This window comes from Mobula hypostoma, unplaced genomic scaffold (genome assembly GCF_963921235.1).
Source record: "Mobula hypostoma unplaced genomic scaffold, sMobHyp1.1 scaffold_207, whole genome shotgun sequence".
Classification (NCBI taxonomy): Eukaryota; Metazoa; Chordata; class Chondrichthyes; order Myliobatiformes; family Myliobatidae; genus Mobula; species Mobula hypostoma.
The window spans coordinates 1-17,225 of NW_026948191.1; the positions used below are offsets into that span (position 1 = coordinate 1).

The following is a 17,225-nucleotide window of genomic DNA, read 5'->3' on the forward strand; positions in this document are numbered from 1 at the left end:
ACTTACTCACTGCGTTTATTTTCTGTAATTCAGAGCACTGCCTGCAGGTGGGGTATTCTTCCGCACGGACCGAACACAAGAAGACACCGATCAGCCATCGTCAGTCAGAGTCAGAATGGACACAGGTATACTAACGGGGCTCTGTCTCATTAAAACTTTTTTTTCCCCTTATGGGTACACGTGTAGTCAAATCATCAATAGTTCAGAGGAATGAGCTTACTGAGGTGCTAAGGGGACACAGCAAAGTGCCAACAAACGGGGTCATTTTTCTTACTGATAATGCGGCTTCGAGTATCAGTACAATCCACCAGTTCCAGCGCAGGGACGTAACACCGGTAATGGTCGAAGCACTCCGCTCACCACTAAGATCTGAAAGGAAAAGTAGGTCCGAAATCATTTGAAAGTAGCTGACACACAGACACGGCAACAGTTGTTGTTGGGCAATGTAACAGTCCAGGAAACTGATCGAATTTATTTCAGCCCTTGGCACACTCTGATATGTGAATTGTCTCCAACATGTCAATGGGAGGAACAGATGTTGTTTTCATTTGTAGAAGAGAGCGTCAGGTGGTTCGAAGATTTCTGGGAATTTAGGAATTGAGTTATAAGTGTACATTTCATGTTTTGGAATGGAAAATGTAATTTGCCGTAGAGTTTTCTTATTTAGGGCAAAAGAGTTTCCAGGAGATTGATTTCTGTGAAAAAAGTGGAGAACTTTACATTGTGGGGGAATGGGCCGGGAGCAGAAGACAGCTCACCGTAGATAAATCATATTTACCAGATGTGCGCTCTGCTTTGATGTTTTAATATATGCATAACGATGTAGGCTGATCAAGAATGAACATGGGAATCTCGAAATTTGTTTAAGATGCTTTGACCCTGAAATGGCGGGTGTTTGAGGAATATAAAGAAGACTTGAGAAAACTTAACCAGGGAATCTAAGAGGGATACCGGAGCAATTAAATGCCTTTTCCTAGTAGGAATAAATTAATGCAGAACGGAGGCGTTGTGGCTAATACAACGCTTTACAGTGCAGGAGGCCCGGGCTGAACCCCCACCTATGTCTGTAAGGAGTTTGTACGCTCTCCCCGTGACCGCGCGGTGCTCCAGTTTCATCCCACAGTCGGTTGGTAGGTTAATTAGTCCTTGTCAATAGACCCGTAATTAAGCCGAGAATAAATCGGGGGATTGCTGGGCAGCGCGGCTCGGACCCGAAGGGCTTATTACCTGCTGCATCTCAATAATTAAATAAACAAACCAAGAGGGTTACTCGAGAGAGCAACACACAAAATGCTGGAGCACCTCGGCAGGGCAGGATGCATTCACGGAGGGAAATGAACAATCGACGTTTCGGTGTGAGACCCTTCAGCAGAGAATTAATCAATTGGTTACAAGGTTGGTTTAGCGACATGAAGCAGAGGCAGAGTGGTGAGAGCTTCTTCTGGCTGGAGATTTGTGACCAGTGGTGTTCTACAGGGAAAAAAATATTGAAACCCCTGTTGTGTGATATAAGCAAATGAATAACTTAATTAACATGCAAACAAATAATCCACGATGAATGATCGAAATCGTATCATATATAAATATATAAATACATATGATTTGTTAATGCAAACTGGTCTGATTCGCCAATTTACAGATGATTGGCGGAGTTGCGGAAATTTGGGAGTGTTGTCAAAGTGTTCAGAAGAGTATTACCCAATTAGGAATATGGACAGGTGAATTTTAATTTTAATTTGGCCAAATGTGAGGAGTTGCGCTTTGGAAGATCAAATGTAGCGACAAGGACTACAGTAAAGGTCAGAACACTGAGGACGATTGATATACGGAGGGATCTTGAGGTGTAGGTATATCTCTCCCTGAAAGTAGCAACCCAAGTAGATGGGGTGCTAACGACAAGAAACACTATTCATTGAGATTTTCATTGTTAACGCTGGAAAGTCGTGATGGACCCGGAAGGAACTTTCGTTAAGACACGATTTCAGTGTTCTTCGCAGATCTGGTCACCACATCGCAGGAATGTTGTTGCTGCTCTGGAGAAAATGCACATGAGGTTCATCACGATGATGCCGGGATTACAGAATATTGGACATCGGGATAGGCTGGGCAAACTTCCATTATTTTCTTTGAGACCTCGGAGCCTGAGGTCTTCTCATAGAAGATTATAAATACATGAGAAACATAGATAAGGTGCTTTGACTCAATGTGCAAACGTCAAATACTAGAGGGAATGGGTTTAAGACGAGAGGAGAATGTTTAATGCAGGTTTATGATGCATGCTTTACACAGAGAGTGATCAGTGTCCGGAATGAGCTGCCAAAGGAGGGACTGGAGGTCAGAAACACAGCAGCGTCCGAGAGGCGTTATAGGTCACGAATGAGCCGGAGCGGATGAATATTTGCCATGTGCCTGTAGGGTGGTTGTTATAAATTCGCATCGTAGTCGGTCCAATTATGTCGTGATCTTCTATGACTGTTCACAGATCGGAACTCTGCATTTTCCGCTTTCCTGACAAATTGTGACGATCGCCAACTGTTCCAGTTGACGATATTCTACCGGGCCAGACTTGAGCCGTCAATCGAGGAGGGCGTGAGAGCACTCGGCCTCATGTTAACACGCGAGGATCACTTCACAGGGCTGGAGTATGATGTAAGTAAAGGCGAATCATACTGATTGTAGGTTCTTCTAAAGCTGTCCCAACAAAACTGGTGTAAAGTAACCGCTGGCAATGAAATACAGAAATATCTGTGGTCAGTGGTAACAAAGGAGACTCCGGCCACTGAGCCTTTATTCAACGAATATAAGTCTCCCTCCAATTATCTGAACACATTGATTTTTAGACAAGTTAGTATTCAGACTAAAGCTGTTCAAGTCTCCCTCGTCCATTCATCCTTCCTCATTGATCTCCCTCCTGAACCTTATCTTCGCGAGCGGAACAAGTTCCATACCTGAGCCAACAGATGTCCATCACTGCGATTCGGGGCCCCAAACAGTTGACAGATCAGCGGATTCTTCACCTATCAGTATGTGGGGTCAGCTACTGTATCCGGTGCTCCCGGTGTGCTCTCCATTACATCGGAGAGATCAGACTTACATTGGCAGAACGTTTAGCCCAGCACCTACGCTCAGCCCGCCAAGGGAGCTGGATCTCCAGGTAACCACCTACTTCAGTTCTACTGCGCATTCCCATTCTGATATGTCAGTCCATGGGCTGCTCTGCTCCCGCCACAAGGCCACACTCAGGTTGGAGGAGCAACAACTTATGTTCCGTGTGCGCATCCTCCAGCCAGATGGCATGAAGATCAATTTCACGAACTTCGGTTAATTGCTACTCCCCGTTACCAATCCAATTCCCTTTTCCCTCTCTCATCTTATCTCCATACCTGCTCATCACCACCATCTGATGTTCCTCGCCCTTCCCTTTCTTTCATGACTTCCTGTCCTCTCCGATCAGATTCCCCCTTCTCCTGTCCTTTATCTCTTTCACCAATCAGCTTACTAGTTCCTTAGTTGACCTCTCCAGGTCAAACAGTTTCACCTATCATCTACTATATTGCTCGTCTTCCTCTTCTCCCCCATCTTTGTGCTCTTAACTTCTCATTTTTATCTCCAGTCCCGATGTTGGGTCTTGGTCCGAAACGACGACTGTTTACACTTTTCCCTATACTGTATATTGCCTTGCCTGCTGAGCTCCTCCAGTATGTTGTGCGTTTTGCTTTTATTTCCAGCATCTGCAGATTTTCCCGTCACCGTGTTAAAGACAATGATTGACAGCTGATGTTAGCGATGTGACAATTGACAAATATTGCAAACGGGCAGAGAATCAATTTACTCCACTGTGTCTGACTTCGTATCATGTTCCCAAAGCTCGACCTTAATGTCCATTCAGCAGTCTGTGTTCTCATGATGAACCCAGGGTTTCCCACAAGTCAAACACATAGTGCCTTGTTTCTCAGCCCATCTCCCGAGTCTACCTTCACGCCCATCGCCAAATGACCAGGCAGTATTGACTATCGCCTCCCTTCGCAACTGCTAATCCTCTTGTATTTGATCATCTGCCTCATAGTTCAGTAACTTTTCCATGTAACTGTCAGAATTACACTTTGCAATTCTCGCTACATTTAATGTTAAGACCATCTGACCAGAATTGTATCCTTCGTTCCGTCGATTCTTTTCCGCTGTGCCATCATAGCTGATTTATAATCCCTCTCAAATGCTGCCTCTCTCCGTAACCCTCGATGCCCTTAGTAATCAAGAACGCAACATCATCCGCTTTAAATATACTTAGTGACGGGATCTCCAGAGGCATCCGTGACAATTACTTCCAGAAATTCACCATCCTCTGAACAAAGAGTTGCTAGCACGGAGATTGCAAAATTATTATAATTAAAAATATAATATTGTAAGTGTGCGCACATTAAAACAAAATTACCCATGAAACGCTTTCCAGTGGCCTTTTTGTTCCTGGATCACACTCACCTATTGCCACCCAGACTGAATGGTAGCTGAGCCTTGACCACTCTCGGAGCCCGGCAGTGTAGCGTGAGCCTGCTGAATTTACCCCGGAAAACCCGAGGGTGACACTTTCATAGTCCGACCTGATTTTGCGTTCGTACGTGTTAAGATAAGGCCAGTACTCCCAAGTGTCTGAAGTCTGTGCTTAGTGTCCCTTGGGCTCCTGTTCTGCAACTGATCGTTCCTCACTGTGTGGAGCCCGGATCCATCCGCACTTCAATATGTTCCATTTTATTCATTACAGATCGTGACTGAGCTGGCGGAGGAGGGAAACCGAGCGGGTGCTTCGAAACTCCTCCTGAATCTGGTGATGGAGAAGGGCTCCGGGGCCCTGAGGGTGATGTGGGAATCCTTTGTGAAAATACATCACACGTTACCGAAGCTGAGCGGAATACTGGAGGAAATACGGGAACGTGGTACGGTGAACAATACACTGTGTGTTACTGATGTAAATGCTGATGAATTTGCAGTATTACACAGAACAGACTTCATGCAGGTTAATCCGTTTGAACAGGTGACGGCCAGTTCGCCTTCATGGACACTGAGCTGGGTTTATCTGAAGTTTCCAAGCATCTGAAAGGTAAGTGATGGATCGGAACATACAGTGTCAGGTCCTCAGAGTAAAGGCAGCAGCGCAGATATTACGGAGGCTTTAGGACCACTGGCTCAGACCTGATAAGGAAAGAATATTTGTTCGTGTTGGCTGTGGCTTGATACGAGAGTTTCAATCTAAAGCAAATTATAGGGAAGCCGGAACAGCAGGTGGAAAGCAAAAATAATCCAATGGTTGGAAATTATAATTTCCATTGAAGATGTGATGGATAAACAGAGTCATGGACACTTACAACATGGAAACAGGCCTTAGGCCAAGTGCATCATCCGAATAGGGTAACTCAGCGAGTTAGACCCATCTTAACGTGTCTGGTCCATAACCTTCTGATCATCTCCTGTCTAGATGGGTTTTAAACGACGATAATGTGCCCGCCTGAACCATTACGTCTGGCAGTCCATTCCAAATAAGTGAGAAGAAGCTACCCCGAAGCCTCTTTCGACTTAATCACCTGTGATCTGAACCCTGCATCATTTTTAGCATCATTTCTCTTGGAAAAGGATGGTGAAATCCTGTCCGTGTACCTCCATTCGGTCACCACTCAGTCTCCTACACTTCATCGTATATTATCATAGTCTATGCAGTCGCTCCTTGTAACGAGCTCTCGGGTACTGGCAATATCTTGGTGAATCTTCTTTACACTCACTCTAGTTTAATGACATACATACTATAACTAGGTGACGAGTGTTGTTCTACAAGAAAAAAATATTGAACCCTCTGTTGTGTGATATAAGTACGTAAATAAATAAGTTAATAGAAAAAAATATCCATGATGTATTATCTAAATTGTAGGATCGTAAATCGTAAATGGGAGGAGTTGCGCTTTGGGAGATCAAATATACGAACGATGTCGACAGTAAAAATCAGGACCCTGAGGAAGATTGATAAACGGAGGGACCTTGGGGTGTAGGTGTATATCTCCCTGAAAGTAGCAACACAAGTAGATGGGGAACTAACGACAAGTAACAATATTCAATGAGATTTTCATTACTAATGTTAGAAAGTCGTGATGGACCCGGAAGGAACTTTCGTTAAGACACGATTTCAGTGTTTTTCGCAGATCTGGTCACCACATCACAGGAATGAGGTTGCTGCTCTGGAGAAAATGCACATGAGGTTCATCACGATGCTGCCGGGATTACAGAATATTTGACATCGGGATAGGCTGTGCAAACTTCCATTATTTTCTTTGAGACTTTGGAGCCTGAGGTCTTCTCATAGAAGTTTATAAATACATGAGAGACATGGATAAGGTGCTTTGACTCAATGAGCAAAATGTCAAATACTAGAGGGAATAGGTTTAAGATGAGAGGAGAATGTTTAATGCAGATTTAGAATGAATATTTTACACAGAGAGTGATCAGTGTCTGGAATGAGCTGCCAAGGGATGGACTGGAAGCAGAAACTCAGCAGCGTCTGAGAGGCGTTATAGGTCATGAATGATCCGGAGTGGATGAATATTTGCCATGTGCCTGTGGCGTGGTTGTTATGTAATTGCATCGTAGTCGGCACAATGGTGTTGTGATCTTCTATGACTGTTCACAGATCGGAACTCTGCATTCTCTGCCTTCCTGTCAAAGTGTGACGATCGGCAACTGTTCCAGTTGACGATATTCTACCGGGCCAGACTTGAGCAGTCAATCGAGGAGGGCGTGGGGGCACTAGGCCTCATGTTAACACGCGAGGATCACTTCACAGGGCGGGAGTCTGTCGTAAGTAAAAGGGAAACATACTGATTGTAGGTTCTTCTTAAGCTGTCGCAAAGGAACTGGTGTAAAGGAAATGCTGGCAATGAAATGTCTATACCACAGAGATGTCCATGGTCAGTGGTGGCAAAGGAGACTCCGTACACAGTTATACTGAGCCATTATTCAACCAATGCAAGTTTCCCGCCAATTATCTGAACACATTCATTTTTAGACTGGTTAGTCTTCAGTGAAAGGCTGTTCAAGTCTCCCTCGTCCATTCATCCTTCTCCATTGATCTCCCTCCTGACCATTATCATTGCAAGTGTCATATCTGTCCCAACACATCTCCCTGATTACCACTCAGGGCCCCATTAACACCCGGCCAGATCAGGGGATTCTTCACCTGTGAGTCTGTGGGGGTCATCTACTGTACCTTGTGCTCAGGGTATGGTCTCCTTTACATCGGAGAGAACAGACTTACATTGGTAGAACATTTAGCCCAGCACCTAGGCTCCGTCCGCCACGAAAACTGGATCTCCCGTTAACCTTTTATTTCAGTTCTACTTCCCAGTCCCATTCTGACATGTCAGTTCATGGCCTGCTCTGCTGCCCCGATGAGGCCACACTCAGCTTGGAGGAGCAACAACTTATGTTCCGTGTGCGTATCCTCCAACCTGATGGTAAAAAAAGATCAATTTCACAAAGTTCCGTTAATTGCCACACCCCTTCACCATTCCAATTCCCTTTTCCCTCTCTCATCTTATCTCCATGCCTGCCCAACACCGCCCTCTGATGTTACTCCCTCTTCCCCTTCTTCAATGATTTCCTGTCCTCTCCGATCAGATTCCCCATTCTCCTGTCCTTTATCTCTTTCACCAATCGGCTTACTAGTTCTTTAGTTCACCCCTCCCAGTACAACAGTTTCACTTACCATATACCAAATTGCTCGTCTTCTTCCTCTCCCCCATCTTTGTGCTCTTAACTTCTCATTTTTCTCCAGTCCCGTTGAAGAGTCTTGGTCCGAAACGACGACTGTTTACTCTTTTCCCTCTGCTGTATAATGCCTTGCCTGCTGAGCCCCTCCAGTATTTTCTGTGTTATGCTTTTATTTCCCGCATCTGCAGATGTTCCCGTCTTCGTGTTAAAGACAATGATTGACAGCTGATGTTAGTGATGTGAAAAATGACAGATATTCCAAACGGGCAGAGAATTATTTTACACCACTCTGTCTGACTTCGTACCATGTTTCCCAAAGCGCGAACTCAATGGCCGTTGAACAGTCTGTGTTCTCGTGATTTCCCACAAATCAAACACATAATGACTTGTTTTTTCCGCCCATCTCTCGAGTCTACCCTCACGCCCATCGCCAAATGACCGGGCAGTACTGACTATCGCCTCCCTTCGCAACTGCTAATCCTCTTGTATTTGATCATCTGCCTCATAGTTCAGTAACTTTTCCATGTCACTGTCAGAATTACAGTTTGCAATTCTCGCTACATTTAATGTTAAGACCATAAGACGTATGATCAGAATTATGTCATTCGGTCCGTCGACTGTGTTCCGCTATGCCATCATAGCGGATTTATCATATCTCTAAAATGTTTCCTTTCTCTGTAACCGTCGATGCCCTTTATAATGAAGAGCGCAACATCCTCCGTTTTAGATATTCAAAATGACGGGATCTCCAGAGGCGTCCGTGACAATTACTTCCAACAGATTCAACATCCTCTGAACAAAAAGTTGCTAACAGTGAGATTGCATAATTACTATAATTAAGCATATAATACTGTAAGTGTGCGCACATTAAAACAAAATTACCCATGAAACGCTTTCCAGTGGCCCTTGTGTTCCTGGGTCACACTCACCTATTGCCACCCAGACTGAATGGTAGCTGAGCCTTGACCACTCTCGGAGCCCGGCAGTGTAGCGTGAGCCTGCTGAATTTACTCCCGGAAAACCCGAGGGTGACACTTTCATAGTACGACCTGATGTTGCGTTCGTCCGTGTTAAGGCTGGACCAGTACTCCCCAGTGTCTGAAGTCTGTGCCTAGTGTCCTTTGGGCTCCTGTTCTGCAGCTGACCTGGAGCCCGGATCCATCCCTACCTCAATATGTTCCCTATTGTCCATTGCAGAGAGTGACTGAGCTGGTGCACAAGGGAATGGGAGCGGTCGCTTCCAAACTCCTCCTGGATCTGGTGATGGAGAAGGGCTTCGGGGCCCAGAAAGTGATGTGGGAATCGTTTGTGAAACTACATCACAGATTACCGGAGCTGAGCGGAATACTGGAGGAAATACGGGAACGTGGTACGGTGAACAATACACTGTGTGTTACAGATGTAAATGCTGATGAATTTACAGTATTACACAGAACAGACTTCATGCAGGTTAATCTGTTTGAACAGGTGACGGCCAGTTCGCCTACATGGACACTGAGCGGGGTTTATCTGAAGTTCCCAAGCATCCGAAAGGTAAGTGATCGATCGAAACATATAGTGTCAGGCCCTCAGAGTAAAGGCGGCAGCGCATATATTACGGAGGCTTTAGGACACTGGCTCAGACCAGATAAGGAAAGAATATTGGCTATGGCTTGATACGAGAGTTTCAATCTTAAGCATATTATAGGGAAGCTGGAACAGCAGGTGGAAAGCAAAAATAATCCAATGGTTGGAATTACAATTTTCACTGATGATGTGATGGATAAACAGAGTCATGGACACTTACAACATGGAAACAGGCCCTTAGACCAAATACATCATACGAATAGTGTTACTCAGCGAGTTAGACCCATGTTACCGTGTCTGGTCCATAACCCTCTAAACTTCTCCTGTCCATGTGTTGATCTAGATGGGTTTAATGTACCCGCCTTAACCATTGCATCAGCCCATTCCAAATGCGTGTGAAGAAGCTACACCTGAAGCCTTTTCCGACTTATTCACTTCTGATCTTAAACCTAAACCCTCTTGTTTTTAGCATCATTTCTCATGGGAAAAGACGATGACAACCCTGTCTGTGTACCTCTATTCGGTCACCACTCAGTCTTCTACACTCCAGCGTATATTATCATATTCTGTACTCCTCGTAACGGGCTCTCGGGTCCTGGCAACATCTTGGTAAATCTTCTGTACACTCTTTCTAGGTTAATAACATCTATACTATAACGAGGTGACTAAATATGTAAACAGTGTTCCCCGTGAGACCTCACAAACATTTTATAACCGCAACATATACTCAATGCGCTAACCGATGTCGGCCACTGTGCCGAACACCTTCTTCACCAGCCTATCTACCTGAGCTGCTGCTTTCAGGGAACTATGCACTGGCACTCCCACGTCCCTCTGTTTAACAACAGTGTCGCTGGGCCCTACCGTTTACTGTATGTTAGGGGAATTCAAGGGAGATGTCAGAGGTAGTTTTATTTATTCTTTACCTGGAATGCACTACTGGGGGTGGTGATGAAGGCTGATACTTTACAGCATTTAAGAGAGACTTGGATAAGCACACGGGTGAAAGAAAATAAAACAAGCACAACAGTCAACTGTCTAGGACTGTGTGTTTTATTCATATTCACTGGAACTTCGGGAAAGACATCAAACCGATGGGGCATGGGAATTATGAAGTGTGAAATGATTTTGCTGCAGTGCTCATTTCCAGCACCATAAGTCGGAGTCCAGCTTACAGTTAAACATTGTCTGGACTTCTGCAAAACAAGCCCTAGAAAATAATGTGTTGAGACACACAATGCAATCACAATTGACACATACTTTTTTTTTCTTTATGTTTTAAGATGTTCAGCGGATACACAAGGAGACTCTGCGGGCACAAACGGAAACACTGAGAGTGGACACGATCCTGATGAGGGAGAAGGTGAAGGTTTTCCAGCTGGTTGATCGATACGCTGAGCTCACGGTCATTTCTACTGTTCGAGATCGGAGACTGGTGGAACATGAGCTGCTGGCAAGAGGCAGAGACCACGAGGAGTGCAGAGAGAAACATCTCCGCGGAGAGCTGGAGAAAATCAGCACAGAACAACTGTTTCGGAGAAATTACTCACATAGCTTACGGGGCCAAAAGTTTCTGAGATGTTCGGCAACTGTGGCCGGAGTCCCAGGGATAGGGAAAACAACAATGGTACAAAAAATTGTTTATGACTGGGCCACGGGAAAAATATATCAACAATTTCAGTTTGTCTTCAGTTTCAAGTTCCGGGATTTAAACACCATTAACCGCAGAATAAGCCTGACGGAACTGATTCTGGATCAGTATCCATACTTTGGGAATATCCTGAGAGAGGTCTGGAAGAACCCAGAAGGATTGCTGTTTATATTCGATGGTTTGGATGAATTCAAACACAACATCGATTTTGCTGACAGTCGGAGAGATACAGAACCCAAGCACCAGTGCCCAGATCCTGAGTGGTGGTGTGAAGTGTCTGACATTGTGTACAGTTTAATCCAGGGCAAGCTGCTCCCAGGGTGTTCAGTGCTGGTGACCACCCGTCCCACTGCGTTACATCTATTGGAAAAGGCTGAGATCGGTGTCTGGGCTGAAATCCTGGGATTTGTTGGTGAGGAACGGAAGGAATATTTCATCAGGCATTTTGAAGGTCAGACGGTGGCAGCAGCTGTTTTCAAACATGTGAAGGAGAACGAGATCCTGTACACCATGAGCTACAACCCCTCCTACTGCTGGATCCTCGCTCTGGCACTGGGCCCCTTCTTCACACAAAGAGTCAGGGACCCGAAGCGAGTTCCCAAGACCATCACCCAGCTATATTCCTACTATATTTACAATATCCTGAAAAACCACGGCCGTGAGATTGAGAACCCCCGTGATGTGTTACTCAGAGTTGGTCAGATGGCCCTCAAAGGCGTGTCCGAGAGGAAGATTGTGTTTACAGATGGAGATTTGATCAACCACGATCTGCAGCCTTCCCAGTTCCTGTCCGGGTTCCTGATGGAGCTTTTGGAGAGAGAGGATTCTGCCCGGTGTGTAGTGTACACATTCCCACACCTCACCATCCAGGAGTTTGTAGCTGCAGTCGCACAATTCCTGATCCCAGATGGCAGAGATATCCTGAAGTTCCTCGCTGAAGCCCACAACACCACAGATGGGCGATTTGAGGTATTTCTCCGTTTTGTTGCTGGTCTCTCCAACCCAATGACAGCTCGGGGCCTGGAAGAATTTCTGGGTCCATTTCCTCGTCAAACAACCTGCCGGGTGATTGACTGGGTGAAGGAGGAGGTTAAACGTCAGAGTGGAAACACATGGAGTGAAGCTGGTAAAAGGAGCCTCCTGAAAACTTTGCACTACCTGTTTGAGTCTCAGAATAGTGGACTGGCTCAGGCCGCACTGGGATCTGTGGAAACACTTTCATTCGGTGGAATGACACTGACCCCGATTGACTGCGCGGTCCTGTCTCATGTCATCGGACTCTGTGATACAATAAAACACCTCGACCTGGAGAGCTGCCACATTCAGTGTGAAGGAATCCAGCGGCTGGGACCCGGACTGCACAAGTGCCAGGAGTTGGGGTAACTTTATTTATCTCTCACTCTGAACTGTGAAACCGTTTCATTGTGTTGTTTCAATGCAAAATAACTTGGGTAAAACTGTAGAAAATTCGACAATGAAGGATTTGTGACCAACGACCAGGGAATCGGTCAGTAAATCCACAAGGACGGTAATGTTCTGCGGTTGCTTGTGAAGGGATGTTGGAGACTGCAGCATTTCAGTGAACCAACTGTTTAATCTTAAATCACAGGAATTGCTTTGTTTCTCAAAACGTGTGTCAAGTCCATTGACAAGTTTCTACCTTCTCACTGTTACTGACACCCAGTCCGACACTGACTACAACAGGTTTCTCCGAGCTTCAAGCTTCACACCCTCTTCCCGGTGAGGGACAAGAGAGGATTAATCTTCTGTTCAGTGAGAGGACGAGAAATGCATCTGTGAAATTGTCCTCCCCCTGCTTTTCCCCGCGCCCGACTATCACCATCTCTCTTCTTGCATGACTTTGCTCACTAGTAGATTCACAACCCCCATGTGGACATTTCCATGTTGTGGGCCTGTAGCGATCTCCCTTCCCATCCCTCTCTCTCTGGTGAGTGTCTCTTCCGCTATCATCAGGGGACTTTTTTGCATAGTAAGTGGGAATTTCTCTCACCCTTCAAGAATGTCCCTTTCCGACCCACTTATGTCAGGAACATTTTTCTATACGTCTGGAATGAGTCAGCATACTGGTAGTTTACAGGGTCACACCTACAGACTAATATCTTGATATTAGGTGAATAACCTGCAACTAGACAGTGAGGGATATTGGCAGTGATGGGTTTAATTTTTCCTGGAATAGCCGAATCTTGAACTTCTCTCAGACCCGCGGTTTGAACCACTTTGTTCATCAGTTTGTCTGTTTGTCTTTAGCCTTGGGGAGAATGAACTGGGGAATTCAGGAGTGAAACTGGTGTCTGCGGCTCTGAGGAACCCGGAGTGTAAAATACAGAAACTGTGGTAAGTACCAGACTGTGGGAGATTGTGTTTACAGTCACTGGGTGTCTGACACTGAACATTAATGTGATCAGTAATTGTGTTACTGGTAAACACTGGGGATTTGTACCGTCTCCTGTCTCTCTGTGTCCTTCACCCTCACTGTTTCTTATCTAAGGCTGAGGAAGGTCGGTCTCACAGATTTCGGTGCCGAGGATCTCGGCTCCGCTCTCAGTACAAGCCGATCGTTGACGGAGGTGAAGCTGAGTCATAATGTACTGGGAGATTCAGGAGTGAAACTTATGTCTGCGTTTCTGAAGAACCCAGTGTGTAAAATACAGAAACTGTGGTAAGTAGCAGATGTGGGAGATTGCGTTTACAGTCACTGGGTGTCTGACACTGAACATTAATGTGATCAGTAATTGTGTTCCTGATAAACACTGGGGATTTGTACCGTCTCCTGTCTCTCTGTGTCCTTCACCCTCACTCTCTCTCATCTCCAGGCTGAACAATGTCGGTCTCACAGATTCTGGTGCCGAGGATCTCGTCTCCGCTCTCAGTACAAACCCATCACTGACGATGCTGAACCTGGAATCAAACTTGCTCACAGACCGATCTGTCCCCGCTCTCCGCCGCCTCATACTGACCCTCCCGAGTCTGGAGTGGATCTGGTGAGTGTTTGTGCTGGTGTTCAATGTGATAATATATCAGCGGATCCGCGGGTTTTCAGACGATATTTGTTAATGAGAGATGTTGAAACTTTGAACCCAGTCCCCTGTCACTGACACAGTTCTGTAGTCTGTTTATATCCTCTTTATTCTACCATCTGTTTCAGGTTAATGGAGAATCTATTCAGCGCGACCGGGGGGAAGGAACTGAGATCTCTGCAGGAACCTAAACCCGGACTGAAAGTGGCAGTGTGAACATCTGTATATGTGAACATCCCCCGCTCGCGGGATGGGGACAGTTTGTCTGATTTCCTGCCCTCCCCTTTAATTGCCGCTCTCCAGGTTTAATTCCCAATGGCTCACGACGAGCACTCATCCACATAATTCCGCCTCTTGTCCAGCAGCGCTGCCTCCGCGGGTGCCCGGATCCAGTTTTCTGCAGGTGGACCATAAGGTGTTACACCAGTGAACTGGGCAGTGATTATACTGGGAGAGAATGATTTTACTCACTTTGATATGGACAATACATACAGAAGTCTGGCAGATATAATTATGCTAAATTGGCATATACCTCCGTTGTGACCCTAAATCTGCAGGGATCTCTCCCACTACAATAAAGTGTAATTATATGATCATCCGTAGTCCGTTTTCTGTCTCACTCTCTGTTCCTCTCTCTCTTCTCTCTCTCTCTCTCTCTCTCTCTCTCTCTCTCTCTCTCTCTGCTCTCTGTCCTCTACTCTCTCCTTCTCTCTGTCCTATTCTCTCTCTATCTCCCATATTCTGTTTCCCTCTCTGTCTTACCCCTCTGTCTCCGTCGCTTCCCTTTCTCGTCCTCTTTCTCACTTCACTATCTCTTCTGCCGCCTGTACCCTACTCCCACCCCCTTTCATTCCATATCGGACTCTACTTTCCCCACCCTGTCTTCCCCCAATCGGTGTTCTCTCGCCTCTCCGCCTGCCCCTCCCCCTTCAGCGCTGCCAGCCCTCCCCCATAACCACCCCTCTGCTCCGCTCACCCCATCCCCCCATCTATTCGAGTGCACTGGTCCTTTGCGATTCTGTCCACCCAGACCTCGCCTCATTTCGTTGCTCACGGCTCTCCTGACAATCAGCATGATCGAGGGAGGTGGGACTTGCCCAGTGGATAAACATGCTGGGGTGGAAAGATCAGCCTGGTCTGGGGAAATGTGACAGGAGTCTCGAAGTGGCCGAATTTCCTGATTCCTGCCCATCGTCCCCGCTATGGAGAGCGTGGTAACCTGTCTAAATCATGAACGCCCGGTGGCACTTACAGTACATCCACAGTGATGAAGTGTTCTCAGAGGCTGGTGCTGAAGCTTATCAGCTCCTGCCTGAATGACGACCTGGATCCGCTCCATTTAGCATATCAGACAACAGGTCTACGGGGAAGCTGAGTCCTTCGCTCTTCACGTAACACTGGCACATCTGGACAGCAAAGATGCATTCATCAGGATGCAGTTTACTGGTTATAGCTCGACATTTAATCCCACCATTCACTGAAAACTAATCAGTAAACTCAGAGACCTGGGTCTCAGTGCCGCTTTGTGTAACTGGATCCTGAATTTCCTTACTTGTAACCCCACTCAGTTCAGATTGGCAAACACATCACCTCCACAATCTCCATCACCACAGGAGTACTACAGGGATGTGTGCTTAGCCCCATTAGCCTCATTTTACACCGATGACTGTGTGGCTAGGTACAGCACCAACACCATAAACCAGTTTTCTGACGACACCACTCTTGTGGGCTGTATCAAAGAGGGTGATGAATCAGCATACAGGAGGAAGATTGAAAACTTGGATGATTGGCGTAATAACAACTATTTCTCACTCAATGTCAATGAGACCAAAGGACTGATTGCTGAATTCGGGAGGGGGAAATCGTAGGTCCATGAGCCAGTAATCATCAGAGTATCAGAGGTGGATCCGGCCAGTATCTTTATATTCCTGGGTGTCACTAACTCAGAGGACCTTCCTTGACCCAAAGTGCAAAGAGCGCATGACAGCGCCTCTACTTCGCCAGGAGTCTACGGAGGTTCGGCATGTCGTTAAAAATCCTTGGCAAATTTCTATACATGTATGGTGGAAAGTGTGTTGTGTGGCTGCGTTACGGCCTGGTGTGGGGACACCAATGCCTTTGAGTGGAAAATCTTATGCCCAACACCTCACGAGTAAAGCGTATCTAAATGAAACTTTCCGCATAAAAGCAGCATCCATCGTCAAATATCCTCAACCCACTGGCCGCGCTCCTTTCTCGCCGCCGCCCTCAGGTAGAGGTTACTAGTGCCTCAGCACTCACATCACTAGGTTCAAGGACAATTACTACCCCTCAGTCATCAGGCACCTGTACAAAAGGAGATATCTATACTTAGTAAAGAACTCATTAAAGAACTCTTATTTGTTTATATTGTTATTTCATTCTCATTTGTTATTGCTATTTATTTACACAGGCATTTTCACAGTGTGTTTAGCGTTTACTGTTCCTTATCTTTATAGTTTACAGCTAGTGTTCCAGAGATTGGTTAATTCTGCCCTCAGGAAAAGAACCTCCGGATTGTATATTGTAACACATATCTACTCTGATAATAAATATTACGTTGAGTTTTGAACTTTGAACTTTTTGAGGTTCGTTTTTTTTTGAGGTAGTTAATGAGGTTCCCTATGACGGCAAGGCAGTGGACATGAACGTGGACCTCAGTAAGGTATTCAATAAGGTCACTGGTGCTGTTGATTCTGAAGGGAATTACTGGTGGGAGCCAGTGTGAATTGCCAGTTTAGATTGGGAACTGGCTACCCCAGAGAAGGCTGAGAAAAGGGCTGCGGGGAGTGTGTCATTCTGGCTGAATGTCCATGACTGTGGTACCATATGAGGATTGATAAGGGAAATATATTTGGACAAATAATTTATATCGATGATTGGGCTAAACATATAGATAGGTGCATGAACAAGTTTCCAGATGATACAAAGACTGATGGGAATGTGGGCAATATTAAGAAGATTAAACGCACAGTCTGTTATAGAGACTCACAGAGAAATGGCACATGGAGTTTAATCCAGGTAATTATGAGTTAGAAACATAGAAACACAGAACACCTACAGCACAATACAGGCCCTTCGGCCCACAAAGTTGTGCCGATCATGTCCCTACCTTAGAAAGTACTAGGCTTTCCTATAGCCCTCTATTTTACTAACCTCCATGAGCCTATCTAAAAGTCTCTTAAAAGACCCTGTCGTATCGG

At 45.7% G+C, this 17,225-nt stretch overlaps 1 protein-coding gene across 1 annotated transcript; it reads left to right on the forward strand.

Moving 5' to 3' along the window:
• Window positions 1-37: 37 nt before the first annotated feature.
• LOC134341742 (NACHT, LRR and PYD domains-containing protein 3-like) lies at window positions 38-16,474 on the forward strand. The gene is made up of 12 exons (XM_063039649.1): window positions 38-125; window positions 2,483-2,649; window positions 4,760-4,931; window positions 5,030-5,095; window positions 6,671-6,837; window positions 8,947-9,118; window positions 9,217-9,282; window positions 10,599-12,345; window positions 13,235-13,321; window positions 13,476-13,646; window positions 13,801-13,968; window positions 14,133-16,474. The coding sequence occupies exons 1-12, from the start codon at window positions 116-118 to the stop codon at window positions 14,218-14,220; spliced, it is 3,081 nt and encodes a 1,026-aa protein (XP_062895719.1). The 5' UTR covers window positions 38-115; the 3' UTR covers window positions 14,221-16,474.
• Window positions 16,475-17,225: the final 751 nt, after the last annotated feature.